The sequence below is a fragment of the Patagioenas fasciata genome, chromosome 5 (genome assembly GCF_037038585.1).
Source record: "Patagioenas fasciata isolate bPatFas1 chromosome 5, bPatFas1.hap1, whole genome shotgun sequence".
Classification (NCBI taxonomy): Eukaryota; Metazoa; Chordata; class Aves; order Columbiformes; family Columbidae; genus Patagioenas; species Patagioenas fasciata.
The window spans coordinates 15,566,868-15,590,102 of NC_092524.1; the positions used below are offsets into that span (position 1 = coordinate 15,566,868).

General features: G+C 40.4%; 1 protein-coding gene across 12 annotated transcripts in view; it reads right to left on the bottom strand.

The window, feature by feature from the left end:
• PTPN5 (protein tyrosine phosphatase non-receptor type 5) overlaps positions 1-23,235 on the bottom strand; it is an 86,402-nt gene that overhangs the window by 34,001 nt on the left and 29,166 nt on the right. For 11 of the 12 annotated variants that reach the window (XM_071808969.1, XM_065839870.2, XM_065839863.2 and 8 more), the window contains 3 exons: positions 6,533-6,714; positions 5,517-5,636; positions 3,653-3,736 (listed from right to left, as the gene is read on the bottom strand). In XM_071808969.1, coding sequence (XP_071665070.1) covers positions 3,653-3,736; positions 5,517-5,636; positions 6,533-6,694 — 366 coding nt within the window. In that variant the 5' untranslated portion in view covers positions 6,695-6,714. Of the gene's footprint in view, positions 1-3,652; positions 3,737-5,516; positions 5,637-6,532; positions 6,715-8,426; positions 8,625-23,235 lie in introns of those variants that run through there. The other variant, XM_071808971.1, reaches the window with a different exon arrangement.

Consider the following 23,235-nt stretch of genomic DNA (forward strand, 5'->3'; position numbering starts at 1 on the left):
CTCGTTAGGTGGCTCAACGGTTACTGCTCTATAATAAAGCAACAAAATACCTGCATAAAAGGCACATTTTCTCCCTTCCACAGGGAACTACTAAAGCATTACTATAAGTTACCACAGTTGCTGAATAAAAAACAGGATAAGCTCCTTTTCACTGTTATGCCATCTAGTATATACCTGAGATCTATCAAGTCCACCTATAAAGACAGAACAGTACATTTGGGAAAAAAGATTTCTTCATAAAAGCACTTCTTAAGGTAAAGGAGCCTTTTAAGGTCCCTTCTGGACAGCACATTGCTTAAAACCCATAAAAAGAAAATGCATCACTCAGCTGAGAAAGAGGGAGAATAAAGAAAACTGTTTTCATGCAACCACCAGGCTGGTATTCTGGAAAACCTGCTTAGCTCCATCACTACATTATTTTTAATGTTCTGCTAAGGGCTGTCCTGCAGCTTATTTCCTAAATACTGATAGAAGCACATATTCTCAAACTGCAAAGCAGCATGACCTGGGCTGCATCAAAAGGAGCATGGCGAGCAGGTTGAGGGAGGTGATTCTCCCCATCTATTCTGCTCTGGTGAGGCCCCACCTGGAGTCCTGCATCCAGCTCTGGAGCCCTCAAGTAAAGACATGGACCTGTTGGAGAGGGTCCAGAGGGCAGACAAAATATGATCAGAGGGCTGGAACACCTCTCCTATGAGGACAGTCTGAGAGAGTTGGGGCTGTTCAGCCTGAAGAAGAGAAGGCTCCAGGGAGACTTTAAAGGCAGCTTATAAGGAAGATGGGGGCAGACTTTTTAGCAGGGCCTGTTGCGATAGGGCAAGGGGTAATGGTTTTAAACTAAAGGAGGGGAGATTCAGACTAGATATAAGGAAGAAATATTTTACAATGAGGGTGGTAAAACACTGGCACAGGTTGCCCAGAGAGGTGGTAGATGCCCCATCCCTGGAGACATTCAAGGCCAGGCTGGACAGGGCTCTCAACAACCTGCTCTAGTTGAAGATGTCCCTGCTCATTGCAAAGGGGTTGGACTAGATGACCTTTGAAGGTCCCTTCCAACCAAAACCATTCCATGGTTTTATGTCAGACAGTAAGGTTAACAGGTTGCCAGGAACACAAAAGCTTCATGTGCCCTCTCCAAACAGCCTCTCCTTCCTAGCACCACTGTTAGAGAGAATATACTATGCAAGGTGGACCATTAGTGTGTGCTCACAGGACATTTCTTATGCTCTGATTCTCTTCGACTTGTCCAGAAAACAGGCTGTCACACAGACACATTTGTGCCTCTACTCTAGCTAGAAGACTGTTAGCACAGACCACAGGAATACAAAGCAGAGCAAGCTTGCCTACATGAAAACTGTTATAAAACTGTTTTCTGCAAAAAAGTTTTAACCAACACTTAAAAATGAGCCAAGTCTGCTCTCATCTACACTGGTATAAGTGTTCACCTGCGAGGAGTTACTACATATGCTAAGCAGTTCAAACTGAGATCTGAATTTTTGGGTAAAGAGCTTTCATCTACAGTTAGTTTCTGTGCTAAGAATGGGTCAGCAGTAAAATGTTTCCATTCAGCAAAAATTAGGCTGGATATGCAGAGAAATCACACCCCTGCTGTTTTGATTTCCCGCTCTGAATGTTTTGCTGCAAAATTACCTGGAATTCAGACTGTTCATCACAGTTCTCAGATGTCTCATTTTTGTTCTTTAATATTTGCAATTACAAAATCACCAGAAGTTTATTTTTTGAAGACTAAATTCATCTAGATAAGGAACAGCAGCATCGAAAAAGCAGAAAATTGCATTAAGCCTGGCTAACTTCCTTGTCTATGATGATCACAATAATAGAGACATCACTAATTACTTTGCCCTGTGAATAGTTTTAAAAAGCACATTCACTCAACACATTAAGCAGAAGATTTTGCCACTGTGCTGACTCTGAGTGAACTTAACTACGCTACAAAACATGATAAACTTCCTACCAGGGAGTGTGGCCATCAAATCAAAGAAGGTATTATTTCCCTCTCCTTGGCACTGATGGAGCTGCATCTTGAATACTGTGTCCAGTTTTAGGCCCTCTAGTTTAAGAGAGAAAAGAACAAAGTGGAGCGGGCCCAGTGGAGGGCTACAAAGGAGGTCAGGGCTCTGGAACACATGACCTTTGAAAAAGGTAGGGAGAACTGGGCTTATTCATCCTGGCAAAGAGGAGGCCGGGGTGATCTAACAGCAGCCTGCAACTACATGAAGGGCAGCTCCTAGACGATGCAGTCAGACTCTTCTTGCTAGTGGCAGCTGATACCACAATGGAAAATGGCCACAAGCTGCAGAAATTCAGCTCAGATATTCAGCTTTGGGAAATTCAGCTCAGATATTAGGAAAAAAGTTATTCCCCAAGAGCACCATGCTGTTATGGCACAGGTAACCAGAGAGATGATATGTCTCCTTTTCCAAACGTTTTCAAAATCTGTGCGGAAAAATGCTTGCTTCAGCCAAGATGTTAGACTAGCAGTCTCCAGAGGTCCCATCCCACCAACAGTCCTTCTTAAACTAGGAGCCCAGAACTGGACACAGTACTCCAGATGCAGCCTCAATAGGGCAGAGTAGAGTGGGACGACAACCTCCCTCCACCTGCTGGTGACACTCTTCCTAATGCACCCCAGGATACTGTTGGCCTTCTTGTCTACAAGAGCACATTGTTGACTCATGGTCAGCCTGCTGTCCACCACAACTCCCAGGTCCTTCTCCACAATGCTGCTTTCCAGAAGATCCGCCCCTAAACTGTACTGCTGCCTGGGGTTATTCCTCCCCAGGTGCAGGACCCTTTACTTGCCCTTGTTGAACTTCATCAGTCCCCCAGCCTGTCCAGCTCTTGCTGAATGGCAGCACAGCCTTCTGGTGTATCAACCCTTCCTCCCAGTTTGTTGTCAGCAAACTTGCTGAGGGTGCACTCAGTCTCTTCATCCAGGTCACTGATGAACAGGTTGAACAGGACTAGACCTAACACTAACCTCTGGGGAACCCCACTAACTACAGGCCTCCAACCAGACTCTGCACTGCTGATCACAACTCTCTGAGCTCTGCCATCCAGCCAGTTCATGACCCATCTCACCACGCATTCATCCAGCCTGCACTTCCTGAGCTCGCCTATGAGATGTTGTGACACACAATACATTCCTCCTGCTTCCAAACAGCTGACAGCTAACTAAATTAAATGTAGTTATGCCACTGATCTTGTTCTACAGCTGGGGCCTTGGCCTACATCTACAAGGGCATTACATTCACAATTACACTGCTGCTCTGGAACAGCTCTTTCTGCCACTTAAGTCAATGGCTGCTCTGTAGTCAATTCACAAGGTAGCAATATTAGATGGTCCCATTACTACACCACACCCCTTATAATTAAGAGAAAATAGTCAGCACATCTGCAGATGGAAATAAAAACCATCTGCATAATCCCCAATTCATCAAGAAATTGAGTAAGGATAAGTGTAGCCATGATTCCTCTACGTAAAGCAAGCAGATAATTATATAGAAAAAGCCCCAAAGACATTGCTTTACAGTTAACTTGAGCATAACATTGACAACTTCAGTTAATTTAGAAATCTTATAAAAGTTCACAGAAAAAGGGCATGAATATAGTATGCAGTGTCATAACTTACCAGAGATCCTACAAGTAACAGTCCTAAAGAAGCTAAAGACAGCAGGATGTATGATACCACAATGCTCCCAATTCTAGTCAGGTCCTATGAAACAACAAAATTGACAATAATTCATAAAGTACTTAGGGGCATAGTAGAGTGTCTGCATGCATGTTCTTGGCAAACCGTATATTCCTTCTTAGAATATACGATACTCTTGTCCATGGAAAAGATGTCACCACCAGCAGAAGAATGCCAGGCTTTGGAGAAGGTTGATATTGAAATCATCGCTAACCCTCAGCATCTCAGAAGGTCTAAAAAACAGAGCTCACTGTAAAGGCAATTAGGAAATCTGCTTCCCATCATCAAACATTTCCAAAATTGAGATCTGGATTCATGATTCAATTTTGCAGCCTGGACCAAGGTTTCATTGCCACAGTCAGTGTAATTTTATACTATGGCAAAGGGTTTGGAAGAAAATTGCTTGTGGGTCCTTAGATAAAACCCAGCCACAGAGGACTTCTCTACATTTTCTATACATCCTGTGACATACCATCAAGTTCACTCACAGCACTGGCATCGAATGTCACTCCAATGTCTTAATCATATTCAAGTAGTGTATAGTTAATTCAACCTATTCTCTATGGTAGGTGCAAAATACAACCCTAATGGGCTTCAATGGGCAAGGAATTTTACTCTGTTTCTGATCCACTAGTACAGGTAAAAAGAAATTCAGAGTTAAGAGCTTTCCTTTGCTTATTTATTGTCAGAAGATTTAGTTGTCTACTGTTTTCAAGTCTAAATTTGCACTGTAAACAGTGCTGCAATAAACTGTCCTCAAAAGATATGCAAGAACATCTGCAGAGAGTCATACTTGGGGTGTTCTTGTGGTGCATTCTAGGAATCAGTTTCCTTCACACGGAATACATATTTAAATCAAAATCCTATCAATGATGGTTCTTCTGTAAGGAACCATTTGCTAATGATTGACCCACTGCAAACAGATCCAGGCAATGCTCTGATCATGCATAATAAATTCAGCTGAGAAATGCCAAAGAAAAAGCGCTTTTTTCAAATAAACAAAAGAGCAGGTGATGCGCAGTTCATAACATTGTTAAGTGAACACAGAAAACAGTCTCCACTGTACTTCAGCCACAAGAGGCACTGAGTCATATTTCCTAATTGTACTGCAGAACCTCTGCTACAAAGATCATGTACAATGAATCTAAACATTCTGATGGCAGTTATATTTTGCCTGATTTTTGAAAGTAGCTGCTCAGCATTTAATTAATGTTCTGTCCACACTAGAGAAAGCTGCACTGGGTATAATTACCCCAGCAATTTATCAGATGAATCATACTGGTATACGTGTGATTATGTCATGACGAGAAGCTAAGCAGTTTTACTGGGGTAGCTTTGTGGCTATAATTCAATCTGTGCACCTAGTACACCTGAAATACTTTCACTCCTCATAAATATGCTCTAAACACTCAACAAAAATATAATTTTGTGACTATCTTTTGACTTACACCCTTTATGTGGGTTGATCCATTCTTCCAGAATTTAAGCTTCTGTCCACCCTAATAATTTAAGTGCCAGCTCTCCCTTTACTGTGGGCTAACCCTTAGTGGGTTGATTTCTTATTGCTTTGTTTTGTTTGCAATCATTTGCACATTATGAAAAATCTGCTGTACTAACATCATAGCCAAACATTCAGCCCTGTATCTTGAAGATAAAATATGGATCTCTTTCAGAAAACTCTTCACCGTTTCAGGATGCACACTATATTATATCAAAAGAGGTATACTATCAGAAGAGGTATTAGAAGCACCACCCAAGGCTACTGACATCAACTACATAATCAGAGAGGAATACAGGGACTTACCTCCCCTTGATCTGACAAAAACTGTTTAAATGGGGTAAGCAAGTAAGACAGCAGGTCGAAGGCATTCTGAGCTGCTGGGATGGTCCCATAAGTGCTGTACCACAGCATCATGCAGAGAAGCTGTGCAATCAATCAGAAAATACATAATGAGCATCTCATTATACAAACATTCATTTTCATTTCAAGACTGCATAATTAACTAATTTAGTTCTCATTGATTTCATGTTGATCATAATTTTTGCTTTAAGAAGTCAGGTATTTTCTAGGCTGTAGCTTAACAAGAATAAAAAGACTGAAGGCTAAATGATTAGCTACCATTAACTAGATGTATATCACTGAATTAAGCAAGCTTACTTGCCTCTACTCTAGCAAAAGTACTGGCCATGGCAGCCTGTACATTGAAAGAGCAACGGATTCCTCTGACTTCTAACCTTCCAGCATTATTACTTTTAGATCAAAACTGGTAATTCAACAAACTTTTAATAACATACAAAGACCATTAAGGTTTATCTCATATTATGCAAAGCTCTCACAAATAGCCATATTCACATATGTATCCCTATAAAAAGATACACACAAACATACACATGTTGAGACATTTCATTTGAACCACTTAAGGTTGCTGCACACATCACAGTTAACATAAAACTACAAAAGCAAAGATGCTGTATTTAACACCCCACAGAGAGGTATACCCTCACCCCTGACCATAAAATGCAAACTACAACTTTAAAGGACACACTTCCCAATCTACTTTTAACAAGATGGTTATTTACCCCCATACATATCAGCTACAGAAGACGGATTTGTTGGGAGATGGGTCATTTGGCAAAGGAGGCATTTGCAGAAGGGCAGGGAATGGGATGGGAGTTTGGGGTGTCAAAAGGCAGGGTTGTGAGAGGTGGCAGAAGAAATGAGAGGACTGTAGCTATGTGCATTGCTGCATTTACTACCAACGAGAAGGAAACCTCCCAAGAAGGGTCCCAGCATTTCAAAGCAATGACAAGCTGCCTTACCAGGATCTGTGAGAAGACAAACAGATACATGCTGTCTCCAGGCATTAATCCATTCCACTGGGCAGCCCAACCAAGCAGTGCTGTTTTCTGGGAGGTTTTCAGGGACTGCTCCTTCCTGTTCAGCTGTCCCCGTTGTCCTTCAGCTTCATCCACTGACTCCATAACAGCTGGTTTGGGAAGACCTTCACATGAAAATGACATGTGCAGTGACTGAATAGTAGGTAACCCTGTAGCCACTGCAGAGTCTGCAAAGGTTATTGTTTTCCTAGAGACAATGGTTACTTCTCAGTTCTGCATCAGTAAGTGCAGCTCAGGATTGTGAGCGTCACACTATTAGTGCAGCTGCATTCACCTGCCTTCGTCAGAAAAAGTGAGTGTGGGCGGATAAATTATTTTCCCTTTCTTTCCGGAGGTGCAGATTCTGGGCTGTGTTGTTAATAAATTCTCATTTACATCACTGCACCTTTTCATTTTTACCTTTTAAAAGGAATGATCTGTGCTATTTCCTAGTTCCACACTTCCCAGATAAATGGTAGCAGAGAACCCATTTTGTCCCTCCCTGCTGCAACTTCTCTATTTCCCCATAGTTGTCTGCTTTGTCTAATTTTATCACAAATTTCTGAGGTAGAGACTGTTTCATGTTATGCGTCTGAATAGTGCTCAAGGGCTCTGGATTTTGGCTGAGTGTCCTAAGGCATTAATAAAATATACTTTATCCTAGTAACCTACTTCTTGGAAGAATTCATAGTCGAGTGCTATTTAATAATGTTGTAATGCTATTCCATTCGGTGGAAATATGCACTGGAGTGGCTAGTCCCTCAGTAACAGTATTTTGAACACATTCTGTGGAGATACAAATTAATTTACAAGCTAAAAGGAGTGAAAGATCAGACCCATTTGATGTAAGTACTACTGATTCACATCTTTCTACATGATGAAAGCCCCAAGGCTGTCCTACATACAACACTGTAGCCTTAAGCCTACCTAAGCCAGCCACCTTTGCCCCAGGGAACAGCCACATCATCTGCCCTTCTGTGGTATGTTGAGGATCAAGTGTCTACAAAATGTTCCTCTCATCAGACATTTCTCTAAATATCTCACAATAGTATATTTAGGTCAGATTAGCATCCACAAACTAGCCACAGCTCTGATTAGGCAAATGAAACTAGGATCTATGTGTAAGCTAAGACTCTGGCCATTAGTACAGCAAGGATTCATGAAAAAAAACCACTCTGATTATTCTTCTTCTCCTCACTGAAACAAACCTTAGGACATCCATTCCTGCACAAAACAAGGTGTTTAGGAGATGCTAATGGCTTTCTCTGCAAGGTTCTCCATTCCCTCAGTTGCCCAACAGAAATAGGGTCATAACTGTGTAATGACTGGAGAGACCCAGAGATAACACAAGGAGCGCCTGGAAGGTACTACCAGCTACTTGCCCAGGAGCTCAGGCTACTGGTTCTCATTTTCAAAATATCTCTAATCAGTTTGTGACAGGTAGTATACTCAGCATACCCTTCTGAGGCCAGCTGGTTATATTTAGCTATTTTCATTGTCTTTACACAGGTATTGTCCCAGGGAGCATAGAGAACATGCATCTAGACAGACATATACCCATGCATGTCATACCACAGGTATATGGTGAAACTAACTGACTATTTGCACAGTAATTTGCATAAACACAGACAAAATTTCATATTAAATACAGGTCAATAAAACATGGAAAAATATGGAACTGTCAACTATCCCATCCTGTATTTCTCATGGTGGTAAAACTTCCTTCACTTTCTTCTGTATGTCTTTAATGCTAGAAGACAACCACTTGAAAATAACACATTTCAAAGAAAAGCAGACAGTTTCTGGAATACAGCTCCAAAGATCACAGCAACCCTACCTCTCTACCCTTCAGGATCCAGATGGTCAATCTGCAGCCCATGGCAGCCCCCCAGGAAACACAGAGAGTCCAGATGCAGTTCTTGGAATACTGAACACACACTTAACATCTGACTTCTGACACCGTGCTACATAAAGTTGGACCCAAAGTTCTCCAGGAGGACCACACAGTGACCACATTCAGCAGCCACAGTTGAGGCTACCTAAATACTTCAATGCTGACCTTTGTTTTCATTTTCTATAATGTGCTAAAATTTAACAGTTGAAGTTAAAAATTTCCAAGCAGCTTCATGTATCACTGGATTTGGACAAGAACTGAGGGGAAAACCCTCGTTACTGTTTGCCTGGTTTTCTTCTGCCGTTTTTGCAGGATGTTTATGGTCTGTGTTTTGGAATAGGAATTTGAAATTTAGCAGGGACAGAATCTTGATACCAGAAATTATTTTCACCATCTGTGCAAAAAGACATGCACCTGTGGCTGAGATACAGATATTCAAAAATATCTATTTATATATTGTTTATTATGGTTTGCTCCTAAAGTCTCTAACCTTCTGTTTTCACTAAACATGTTTTAAGTCCTACTTTTCCTTTACTGGCATTAAATAATGCACCTCTGTCCCCAAGAATGGTCAATGAACCTATTTGCTGTTTTTCCAAACTGTAGTGACTTTTCTTGAATACTCCTCCTCCTCAAAGCTCACGATAAAATACACAGAGCAGAATTAAAACACCTTTGGAAAGACAACCAAAACATATAGCCAGTGAATGCAGATTCAGATAAGTTTCCAACTATTTTGTATAAATCATAATATTTCATATTTCAGAAAGCTTTTTTTTTTTTTAACTGACCAAAAGCTCATTCACCTGCCTTATGCAGCAGGTAAACAGAATTTCTTTGTTTTATATCTGTAACAGCCTGAGATTTTACAAGGTCACTTCTGTCTACGTTGGAAACAGAACCCTGACTCTAACATAATGATGTGAAGGCTACTTAACCACATGCCTTCAAAACAGAAACAACAAAAGTTAGGAGACCACTCTGCATCTGTAACCATGGGGATCTATGCCTCTCCACAGCCCAGAAGCCTAATTCCCAGTATTCCAGTGTTGTCTAGCAACAGCTGTATAGCTGTAAGAGTCACATTCTATTTCTTATGACTGCTCTATATGAAGGACAATAGGCTACTTCTATTTTCAATTATTTTCACTGCATAGAGATCTGGTCTATGGACCTAGGAGCCCAGGATTCCAGCTGCATTGAATTGATGCAGTTCAGCTGTTATCAACAATTATTTTCACTAATACAGTAAGACTATGAGGGCACCAGGTCAAGAACTAAAATAATGGAGATCTGTCTGAATTCATACATACGAATGTATAGATTAAGATTAATGTCTTGGGTATACAAAGGACTAATTTAAGTTCACTCAAAAATTTGCTACTCCAAATAAAAAAAGATTTAACAGATACAATGACATCCGACTAGGGTTCTGTATGGATTTAACTACATCAGCTTTAAACAATACTTAAATTACAATTCACACTTTATCTTGCAATGCTATATTCCTGTATTATTTGCTCTAACAGGCCCTGGTTTATTTCAGTGCACAGATTAGGTAATAAATGAGTGAGGTACCAGTAAAGTTTTCCTGTGTCAAAGTCAGTGCAAAGGTCCTAAGACAGCTGATAAGGATGACTACATCCAGTAGGAGTGAATTAAGCCTCTCCTCTGCCAGTGATTTGACTGACAGTTAAAGCTAACCACCAATGTGATATCTTCCTCAATCCCTGCATCATGGAGATTGGGATTCAAGTTCCACAAATACTTTTGCTTTGATATCAGGCTATGCTTGCTAGAAAAAAACCCTTGGCAGAAGAACTGAAAAGTCTCTGACATCTGTGGCAGACATATGGCTTGTTAAAGCAACTTGAAATTTCAAAACGGTACCATAAACCTCACCTCACCCTTGCTGTTCAAGGAAAGGAAGTTTCTGGATCAAAACACTGATCCATTCATCCTGTATTCTCTCCTTAGACACAGTCACCAGTACAAGCTGCCAAAAATAAATGGCACAACACTTTGCTGTGGAATAATCTATACAGGGAAAAATCTTTGTCCACTCACAAGGTACCAGCTGGCTTCTGTACTCAGACAATGCCCATTTTGAAATCCCTGTGCCTCCAGCTCTTTCTTTTTCTAACTTCATATGCAGGTACATAAAGGGCAGAAGAATGAAACAAGAACACCTATATACACTCTCAGAAAAACATGTGCATAGGGTACTAGACTTAACTGAAACACTAAAAGGCACTGTAGTAATGGTAAGTCAACAGTGCCCTGCAGTAACTTGCCATGATCCAGTCAAATGCTGCTGTGGGCAAAGCATCAGCAGCTCTGTAACTCATCTGATTCATACCTAAAGCCTTCAGAGAAAAACAAACAAACAAACAAACAAACAAATAAAAATTTTAAAAAATACCAAAACAAAACACAAAACCAAAAACTAACCTCCCAGAACCATGTATCCTGGCTGTATTTCCTAATGAAGTTAGCACTTTAAAAGGAACTTGTGTCCTCTCTTGTGCACAGGTGGTAATGCTCAAGGAATTGACACAGCTCCATTGGCAGACTTCATTTAACAATGTATTTTTGGGATGGAAAAAAACTTGCTCTGTACCAAAAGGATTTTTATAATAGAAATAAAATGTATCCTAACAATGAAAATATAGTGATCGTGCAGTTACCAGACTTTTACTTGCATCTACCGCACTTCATTTGTGGGAATTATGCTTCTGGAGGACTGGGTGGTACTACCTTTTCACTGGGAAACAGAAATTTTGTTAACAGTGACTTATTCTTCATTCATGGTAAAATCCCCAACCTCTGTGGAACTAGCTGCCAGATGTACAAGATAGGAGGGAAAAGTGGGCCTTTCCTGTTCTGCCAACTCCCGGGCTGCCAGCAGTCAACAAGCCACAGCAGTTCAGCTGCATTGTCCCATATTGGTTTTACATGTGTGGAGATCTATATCCCCCTGAAGCTGCCTGTATCTCCATTATGGCTGCACATGACAAGAATTTATTCTATAGAAAGGGACCGCAGTGGGGAAGCAATGCAAAATGTGAACATGACAGCAAGACTTCACATCCAACAAGACTATCACCACTTTGCACCAGAGTCCAAAATTCACATATAGCCTCTGCACCTTCACATATAAAAATGCAATTGGCTACTAAAATCACTGCCTCCAATTTCTGTCTACCTGCTAGGGAGACCTGCAATTCATTAGAAAACAGTAGATGAATATATACTATTGATATGAGTCTGCAAATCAACTGCTTATTTTCACATTATTTTCACAAATTGCACATGCAGGGGACAGCCCTGGCATTGTACTTCACAAATCTCATCAAGACCTTGTTAAATCTGCAGGTCACAAGACACACTGATTGCAGGTAAGTTCAGATGCTGGCAAGACACATCAAAGCTGAATGAGCTGCCCCAGAGTGCACATGAATGAGAGGTAACTTGTGCTAGAGGATAAAAGACAGCTCATCTAATCAAAGAATGGATCTTAAGGAGAGAGGTATCAGCTGAGAAAACATTCTCTGTTTTGTTTACCACTGCAGTGTGAGAAGGATGGAAACAGAACGAGCTTTTGGACCAAAAGTTCATCTTCCTCCTGCACTGCAGTGGTATGGAGGAACTGGGTAGGAGGAAGGGGACCTTTCATACTCGCATGGCAAATAACTTGTGAACTTACATTCTTCTTTCTACAGGAAACCAACTGGTGGGTCACTACAACTCAGAAACTTCTACTGAACTTTTTTATAACCAGCCAATCTCAGATATTAAGAAGCTAAATGTAATAACAGAAGCTGCATCATACTGTTTATAGACAGATACAATTCACCACCTAGGAAAGTCTGGGTTTTCTTGACACTCTCTGCATTCCTAACTCATCTAACAACTTATACTAAAACATAACACTCGAGATATAATGAGCTCCATTGAAAGCTGGGAATGGTATTTCCAACACTTGCTGTTATCCTAAGAATGCATCTCTTTTTCTCTGGCTCCTTCTTTACTAATTTTTTTTTACCTTCCCAGTCATGGTATGAAACTGATTATTTCTACTTGGTCCCTGAGGTGCTCTGTTTACAAGAGTTTGATAAATTTACCTTTTCCAAATGGCTCAATAAAACAGTAGGAGGAGAGCGCCTAGTTGCTACAAGTATCCAGATTAGGAGCTGCAAAGAAAAACATTCCTAAATGCACCCGACAGCTACCTACTACTGCCTGACTGGAGATAGAAGGGATTTACAACATAATCACCTCAATACTTCCAATTCCACTCTGGAAAATGACCAAGTTTTAGCTGCCAAGAACTTGTGGTTGGTAGATCTTGCATTTGTAATGCAAAACCACAGAGAGCTACTTCAGAAGGTATCAGGCAGCTTAATTCAAACACTAGCACGAACCCACACAGATCCATGTATCCCACAAAGTTTACCACTAAACACTGCAAGGCATCAAAGCAATTCCAAAATCACTTTGGTATGTAACTAGAAGCCAGTTCAATTGATCCAGAAGTCCTTTGTAGGACTGCAAACTGTAACTGCAGACTTCATTCTCCTCTCTGTGTAACAGAAATTAAAGAAAAAATAAACTTGACATACCATTAATCCAATCAAAAGGTCCAAGTAACTGTAACTACCATCTCTGACACACTACAGAGGAATGGAAAACTCAGCCTACACAACAGCAACCTGCTTGTCAGTCCCCTAAGTTCCTTATTCTGAGGTGAAATTCAGCTTATGATTTCTAATGTTTTCAGTTTGCAGTAAGCATATCTACCCTGAACCCTACGAATCAGCTGGATCATGCTACAGGTATTCATAGCTGTGTGGAGAATAACTCTAATTTGTAACACTCAAGGATTCTATTTGGTAAAGCTAGATGTTTTTGCTAAAATGATGACACTGGAAGTAGCCAAGAATATTGGTATTTAATTCACTCTCATTCCTGGTTTAACACACTCATCAAGAGGAATGCAGTTGCTCAAGAGCTCTCAAATGACACTGTTTCAGGCCCTCTGAAGATTCAAGAGAACACCACCCATGGTTGGGTTTTGGTTTTGTGTGTGTGTGGTTTGTTTTTTTTTTTTTTTTGGAGGGGGGGGAGCGGGACGTTTTGTTTGTTTTTTAAAAAAGTTCATCTGAAAGATCAAACTCCAGAATACAAGTCTGGAAAATTTGGTGACAACAAGGCACATTAGACCTTTAAAACTGACCCTTTAGTAAGTACAACCACTGATATAAAGTGTGTCTGTCTGCTGTTGTTCTGTCTATAGAGAAAAATCTGCATCAGTCCTTCCTTCTGAAAGAAAAACACAGAAACTGATACTAAAATACCACAACTTTTTGCATCACTACAAAACTGTTTAGAAAGACACTGCAATGGCCCCTCCCTAACTCTGAGTGAAAGGTTAATTTATCCTTGTGTGTCAGAGGACAACCCACAAATATTATCAATTTTCCTTTGCACTTGCTTGTCCATGAGTTGCAGCTAGCATGCTCAAAGCCAGCGTACTCATTTAGAAAAAGGCAAACATTCTCTGCGGAGTTCATGAAACAAAAATGCAGAGAGGGAAATGGGTGTTATCTACTAGCCAGGAAAAACATCAGAGACTTGTACTTCTCAAGCTCAGCTGGTAGAGTGTGCCTGCTGCTTAAGCCAAACTCTGATTACCAGAATGGAAAGATGCATCAAGAGATAAAGAAAGGAGGAAAGTAACGCAAAAAAATCTGTCAGCAAGCCAGGCAGTGAACCGAGGCTTCTCCCTTTTCACTGGCAACATTGTTAACAAACTTGGGAGACCAAACTTCCCTCTCCACTTCAAGTTCCCCTTCTCCCTGCTGGCAGGCTGCACAGCCCCATCCATAAGCGGCCTATTCTCATCTCTGAGGGAACAGGAACCTGATGCCAAGGCGTGTTAAGAGAATAGTTGCCTTTCCACTCAGCAGCTCCCTCTGAACTGCTGAGTCACATTTTCTCTGCATTTACTTTCACACTGCTCCCACTCAGTCCACCTGCCACTTCATCTGGGACAAGTAGGAGGCAAGAGAAAGAGGTGAAGTCAGAAAACATGCTCATGTTCACCCAGGACCATTATGATACTGCAGGGTCACATATAAAAGCAAGCCTAAAAGCTGCTGGAGAGGGATGGAAAATAAGAATTTCAGATGGCAAGACAAACTGCATCCCCCTCTTCTGCAAGAGGAGATCAGCCAGCAAATAAGTTGTGAACCTCATCTGATTCCAAATCAGTCACTGATGTTACGTGCTTGCTCAGATGTTTTGCAAATCTCAGGTTTCAGATCAGGCCTTGAGGTTTTCCTTTGTTTCTGCGATTTAGAAGAGCTTTCAAGCTACTGTGATGTTTTCAGCAGTCCAACAGGCTCTGTGCAGTAAATGACTGGCTGCCACAGCTAAGTGCCACAATGATTACTATCAACACCCTCTGGACAGATCCCAGTTCCTACGGGCATCTTCAACTGAGCTGCTGCAGTAGAAATGTCCATCAACCCCAACTTTCATCATTCAAGAAGATGAAGAGAAAAATCTTAGCCATTTTCTTGCAGCTTCCATAAAACTCAAGCATAACAGGAGCCAACATCTCCTACTGCCTACTAAATCTTTATGTAAAAAGGGACTCTGCTATTATCAGTGGTATCATACACGTTCATCATGGTTACAAAGGGTCCACATTGCTCTTAGGTTGGGTCATACATACAGAAACATACATTTAATTATCAAGGTAGTATTTTTTTTCTGTAATTAGATTTCTGGACCGTACAGTTTATAGCTCATGAAAAAAAGAAAATGCCCAGAAGCTTCCTAGTTTATTAAATCAATTATCTGAAAACTGCTGCTTAAACTAAGTTCCAAACTAAACCAGGACAACTGTGATTAATTTTCAGACTAATTCTTAACTACCTCTACTGTTAGTATTCAGCAGAAAAACTAGGGGCTTCTTAGGAACTAAATAAGAATATTGTTTTATTAAACAGAACTAGCAATTCAAAAAGTAAGCCTGCTTTTCTCTGTGAGAATGAGTCTGGTTTTAGGCAATGTTCACCCTTGCTTCTCAGTAATTCTTCTAGCGCACGTCTGTTTGCTTGAAAACACACTTGTGCTGTACAGGTCTGAAGTGCAAAGAATATACTCAGTCTGAGAAGATATTAATGACATCATATTAACACACCTTTCTATACTAAATTCCTTTCCCCATCTCCTAGTATGGCTCATCAGCATGTTGCTCAGTACATAGTTCATGAAAAAATGTGATGACTGCAGGGGAAAAGAAATACGGAAAAGAAAAAAGCAAAACTCATAACCTTCTAAAAGTTTCCTGTCTCCATACAGGTTTTTTTTTTGTGGTGTTTTGTTGTTTTGTTTTTGTTTTTTGTTTGTTTGGTTTGGTTTTTTTGTTTGGTTGGTTGGGGTTTTTTTTTTTGTTTTGTTTTTTTTGTTTGGTTTGGTTTTGTTTGCTTGTTTTTCCCAAACAATCAAAGTACAAGACAGGTCTCTGGCCTATGAATTCATCTTTGAAGAAGCAAGGATGCAGTCTGCCACCAGAGACTTTGTTTCACTGAAGAGTCAAACAGAGACTTCATTTGAGTTGCTGTCAAACTTTTCCTTCCTGGAAGAAACCAGATGCTCAAGATAGCACTCCTCCCAGACCTGGAGTCCTACACAGTGCTATTGGTTGCTTAGTACACCTAGCCCACCTAGTAAGAGAGAAAGTAACTTATTTCATCATCTTACCAAATCTCCAGTCCATAATTCATATGAAACAGAGTTGCAAAGGCAAAGCAGCTCACAATACAGCCGGCTGACAGCACTCCAGGTCAGATGTAAGCCTCATTTACATGGGAGCAAGAAGCAAACAAAATCATCAGGCCCTCTGCTCCAGCCAGCCAGGCCTCCCACTTCAGCAAAGATGAGCTGCTAGGAGCCACCAGAAGCAGTAAGGGACTGTCAGATAAAGCAACCACGTAGGAAGCACCTGATAGCTACTGTACCAGCTGCTGGGGTCTGATTCTCCAATACTCACTATAAAATGCTATGTCTCTACTAATAATGGAGGAGTTGCTCTTAATTTCCAATGCATGATTAGTTGTGACCCTGTCCACATATAAATTATACTCCCACTATTAAATCAAATAAACAAGAGGTTTATTTTTAATGATTCTACTAATGCTTACAAGTCATAAACAGAAGATGTGTCTTCAAGCACTGTCCTTTTTACTTCTCTCCTGAGAAATACATCAAGTTAAAGGATATGTCATTTCTCATGGCAGCTAGGACCCCTGGAGCAATGTTTGCTTCAAAACAATTAAAATATTAAATATGGTGTCAAATTACAGCTCTTAAAAAGTGAATGCAGACCCTCAGTGGGCAGACACAGTGAATATAAACTTCTATCATACCCACATATAATTAGCATTTGCCATCTTTCAATCAGGGCTCTATTCAAAGTTGTTTGTTCAGGGTTTTTTTTGTGCTAGGCTCACTCCTCCTTTCCTATTAAACCCCTTACAGAAGGTCTGTCTGATTACCGCTTAACAATTAGACGCTTTTTTCTTTCTTTAATAAAGGATACATTTCTTTGTTATGTTGTTTTATTAAGTGAAAGTTTTCAAGTTCCTTGTGATAATTTTGGAGGTGCCTTGATCTTTTGTAAACACACTGCAAGTTTACTTTCAGTGGAGCTGGTTGTCCCAAACTATTCCCAGCCTGCAAACTCCCTTTAACACTGAAAATGGAAACCCACAATGCAGCTCCATAATTCCACAGTTACAGAGCTCTGGCTTTGACTGCTCATGAATCGGCCTTGCACAGACAACATAGCCAGGGAGAACTCTCAACAGCACAATGATGCCAATTGAGATGTACAAGGTGGAATTGTTTTTCTGAAACAGGACAAACAACTCTTCCCTCCAAAACCCAAATTATAATTTTTGTGCCTTTGGCCTTTAACTGCAGGATATACTTAAAAGTGCCTGAATGCATAATCAAAAAATAGCAGCAGTAATTTAAAACCGGTCAAACAGCTTCTGTGACACAAGACTGAATCTGACAATTAAAAGAAATAAGCACATTCTGGTTTCATACACTTTTTAAAGTATCTAGTAGTCAGACTATCATCTGAATTGGTGTTAGTACACTTGTATTGCTTGAAAAAAGCATATTCTCATAACTCAATAACTTCTACAGTTCTAATGCTAATGCCATTGTGTGTTTCTAATTTCTTTTCAATGACTAACTAGACTGGTGTCTTGTAGGTATTAAGTCTGCTTTCTGCTCTGATGAATAAGAGGGCTTGGACCTTGAAGCAGATGGGTGATATGCTGCCTTCCTGCCAGGCTCAAATGTGAACATCTTTATGTCATTCATGTGGGTATAGCCTGCTTTACTAAGTGACTAATATCTTATGCCCTGGAGCCTTCAGCAAAAACATTTAGGAAAGCCACTATCACATTCAACATTTATTTCAAAAGGTATTCTCTTTCCTGAGTAAAGTAAATCATATCAAGACCAGTCTCAACAATCACCTTCAGCCACAAATCTGATACATGCCTCAAGGGCACTATCCCCAGTATGATAATTTCACTTTATTTCACACTTTTAAAAAGGTTATGCTTGCACTGCTTGGTTTTCTCAGAAAGCAATGGTATCATTCAGATGCTATAACTTTGGGTCTAGAATAAGCACTTGTATAAAAAAAAAAAGAGTGTGGACATCTAGAAACAGTATGTCCACACTCAATTTTATCTCTGTATTAGAGTGCTGTTTCCACCCAATGCTACTCCATTATGGGCCCACATGCAAAGCCTGCACAATTAAATATCACTGCTTCCAGTTCAGTGCTCTTCCACCTCTGTAACTGCAGTCCCTTCATTTAGGGGCATGCTCAGATTATTAAAATGTGATAAGTATAACATCTCTCCTTCTCGCTAGCTGACCACACAGCAGTACAAAAGGTGAACAGTGCATACAGAGGAAGGTAACCATCCATTTTATTTACTTGTGTCTAGTCTATACAGGTTCCTATACTGTGCTCATCAACACAGATAAACAGCCTTAAGTAGTGAACTAAAAAAATACAACAGCTTGCTTTCTCATCCTCTTCCCAGTGAGGGAACATGCACAGAGCAATGTTTTGTCTAGACAGATAAGCAGACATGCACAAGTTGTTAGGGATTTATGTCGGAGAAGGTGAGAAGAAAAAAGCCCATGCTCATGATGAGCATTGCAATTATTCTGGGAGGATTTTGCACCGCTTGCCTGCAGTCATAAGCTTAACTATGCAAAACAATCCAAAGAAACAAACCTCTCATGGATGCATGCATCTCAAGGCTCTGCTTGATCTGTTGGTGACCGTACCTTGCACCACACAGCCTCATGCTGAGTTACCTTAGCAAGAACTGACATTAATCAGTAGGTCTGCAAGGCAGCAAGCAAAGTTCTGGGGAGACATAATTTTGGATCCTCTATCAATGTAGTGTTTCTACTTCTAGTTTCAGGGCCAGCTTGGTATCATCTAACCTAGAGATTTTTGTTCTGTACTCCAGCAAACAGTGCGGAAATGCTCTTTGATACCTGAAACAAAGACCATTCTGGAGAGGACTTGACTATGATCTCATGGATCATGGAAGCAGGTGGCAGATATGCTGCATTTGTGGTAGGCAGAGCCACCAAGGAGACACACTTAAAAGCTCCCATTGCTACAGGTATAAAGGGTCTCACAGTATGTCCTATTCTGAGCATGAAAAGACAGCAAGTTATTTTACCACCTCATCTATGCAACACAAATTGTGGCTATTCAAAAACATTGTTTTCTCAAGGCCTTGGTTAAAACATTTTTTCCTTTTCAGAAGCTCCTGATTTCATAACATTTATAACTCAGGTCACCACAAAGGCACCAAACATATCATTATAGATTCCTAGTTGCCCTACTGTTTTGTCTCCATGTTGAAACACTGCTGTGTATATAATATATTTTGAAATACAGGCAGTCAATTGCCGTCTGTAGTGAAGTATGGCTGACAATATGAGTCAACGGGAAGCAGGACATCATCCACACAGCTATATTCCTGCTACGCTATCCAGAACACTTAATCTGCATTAACAGGAGATGCCAAACACCTCATACCAAATCTCTTCCCACAGTGAGGTATATGAAGAAGTTAAACCTGCACTGAGTAATCTTGTAAATCTCATTCTTAGCTTGTAAGGACCAATGCAGTCCTTTCAAACTCACCACCTCTGTCTTCATCCACAGGAGCCAGATTCTACCAGAAGACTTTTTCCTTGTACCTCTCAACTCCCAGTGACAACTATGTACCACACACCATCTTGGTCCTTTTTCCTGAAGATAGAATTAATTATGCTGGGAAAATCATAAGTAGAATGGACAAGAGCGCAACATTTTATGCATGGCCCAGGTAGAAGCACTGTGATCTGTTTCAGATATGCTGAGCGGAGACACAAAAGATTAATCAAGAAAATATAAAGTCCTACTTCTGGGGGATAATTATAACATTATAGTCCATATTTTAATCTCTATAGATCTTGAAATGGTCTTAGCAACTGAAAAGGCATAGCATTACTGAATCTATACATGCATCCAATAGGAATAGCACTTCAGTAGCACGTAGAGAAAACTCAAGAACAAAGGCAGCTTCACCTAAGAGCTGTTGCACAAGTGTTCTCCTCTAAAAGGTATTCAGAACCTGCCAGTGGGCACCCATGGTGCTTAAAGGGGCCATTTTGAGAGCCCCTGCATGAACGTGACAAAGAAAAATTATCTATTCTGAATACGCTTTCTGGATTTATCTTTGTCTCCCACAGGAGGCATACAAAATGGAAAGCATTTAGCATCTTTCAGGAGTGCCATTTCTCTTCCTGAAAGCCTGCAAAATCAGGTCAAACTTTACCTATTTCAGCAGGAATGTTGCCTGCGCCAGGAAGCTGAGACCAAGCCTTGCAGCCCAACCATCTCGTCTCCTGTTTCTGGGCTCAGAAGTAAGAGACCGTTCTAACATGCAGATAGAGAAGACATTCAACTTGCTACTCACTTTGCAAAGCAGCAACTATGGACTGTCATTTGAAGGTCAGTCTCCAACATACAGTATTTATCTGCCTACTGTCAAACAACTGCAGAAGCAGAAAGGAGTTCTAATAGAATACTTTAGTTAATTAAATCTGGAACATTAATGGGTTTTTCATAACATTGTAGCATTGTATCTATGAAAAGCAATGAAAAAATGGTTCTATTTAGAAGTGGTAATAGCTGTAGTCTTTGAACATATGCTCAATGAATAAATCTGTTAGGAAAAAAGGCCTGTGTGTATGGGAGGGGGCTAGTATGTTTGTTCTCACTTAAAGCGTGCCACGATGGCAATCATCAACAGCAAATGGCCTCTATTGTCAGGGCTAAATAAAATTGCACTTGGCCATTTACTTTCAGGTGAATTTTTTGTTTTAAATAACACATTCTTTTAGCTAAACAGCTGAGTTGAAAATAAAGCAGTGCCAGATTCATGTTATTAAGGACACCTGATAAGCATTCATGCTCTCTGGTAGGTGCAAAGAACCACAATATAGTAATATTGAGGCAGCTTGCTACCACAGCATGGGGTGCAGCACACAAGAAGCCAAATAGACTACAGTGAAGAGGCATTCAGATCCCATGGTGAGAACAGTCTAACAACCGAGTGCTAGCGCATATCGTAGTGGTAGGTGCAATTTCAGGGATGAAATTATACAGAATACAGTACAACACAAAACCTGAACAGAATAGACTATTTAAAGCTTAGATGACAACCAGAAAGCTATGATGGCAAAGTATATGAGAACAAACTCTGGAGACATTCAAAACCCACCTGGACACCTTCCTGTGTAACCTCATCTAGGTGTTCCTGCTCCAGCAGGGGCATTGGACTAGATGATCTTTCAAGGTCCCTTCCAATCCCTAACATTCTGTGATTCTGTGAAACTCAATCTAGTTGCTTTCCATTTCTTTGAACAGGTAGGTGAATCTAATATGCTGGTTGATTTGTTTGTGAAACTAAAATGCCAACTTGTTATGCTGGGAAGTAAGTATGGAAAATATCCACAGTTAAGCCATAGCTTGCAGGGCATTTTTAAAGGAAGCTTGACAGATGTTGCTAAAATGCACCCCAAAAAAGACAAATGTATGAATCTTTACTGAATTCGTCTTCTGTCCTCCTAAAAGCTGTTCTTTTGGAATGTCAGAATCTCTCTCCACTAAATCTGAAAGCTGAAGCTCCTCAGTTCTACCATGAATGCTCCTAGGGAAGGTTCATCATGACAGACTCCCCTTCCTGTCCTTTCCCTCCATAACATGCTTGAACGTGGTTCTCTTTTGCAACATAGCCAGATCACAACTGGAAGGCTCATTTTGTGGTGAAAGGACCACAAGGAACTCCCAGGTTGCATTCAATTAGATTTCCTAGTGTAACACACCGCAGCTGAAAATCTAACAATCAGGTGAGACCATGCCATGACCACTGCTGCTTTGACAACTCTTCTCAGGCAACAGGGTTGGGAGACTGCTCCTCACTGCTTCTGGACAGTTGAACATGACTCTACGCCTGCTCTTCATCAGCTTTGCAGTACATCTCCTTTCCTTTAAGAACTTATTGCTGTGAACACGCAGAAAAGATGCAGAGTAACAAAGATCAGAGATCATGAGTAGGTGGAAAGAGATAAGAAGATGTACAAAGAGTAAGTCTCACATTCTCAAAACTTCTTTTCTGAGAGGGAACTGTAATACAATGAAGAAAACATTCCATCCTTAAAATTTCTAATTCTTGGGGATGGTATTCCCCTCCCACCCTCTTCTTAATATTATCTTCATTGAAAATATTTTCTCATTGATGTTTATTGTATTTTCCTGTGGCAATGGAGACGTCATGAGCAGGCATAAGGAAACCATGAAACCTCAGTCTGCAATCTGATAAGGCAGCGGTCTAGAAAACATGATTTCCTAACACAGTATCACAAACCTCTACTGTTACAACAGATATTAAGAGTTGCAAAGGATTGCTTGCTTCAGCTAAAAAAAAAAAACAGTTTATAAGACTGTTACAAACAGACGTATGTCAGCAAGGTTCTCAGAAATTAATAGCATTTTTAACAGGCTGATTTTCAGCTTATTTCAGCATGTAGTTATACGTTTGTCCATTAATCAGCCAGTTAGTCCACCAAACCAAATAGTGACCATGAGGCATGCACAAAATCTGGTATGCAATATTGTGCTCTATTCAAACCACTGTACCATTTGGGGTTCCACATCCCTGAAACAGATGCTTTGGTATTTTTGACCTCTAAAATGTCTGTTTGGTAACATTAAATCAGGTTCTACAAAAACACTCTCATCAGGTAATATGGAAAATGAAAGCTAAGCTAGACAATGGACTAGCAGCAACAAGCAAAGAAAAGATAATATAAAAGTGAAGAAACAAGGTGTATGTTTGAGAATAATGGAAATGAGAATATCTGATGAGAGAAGAAATGAAAGAAGGAAAATAAATACAAGACCACAGAAAAGAAACCCACAGGAGGAGGAGGAGTGTGAAAGCCTGGCAGAAGGACTGAGTGGAGACTAAAAACAGCATCTGGCAGTAGCTCAAATCAAGCAAGGCAGCATATGCAAGTATGGTACACTGAAAACTTCCTTCCTCTTGGGGATTAAGTAACCTCTGAGTTAGGGTAG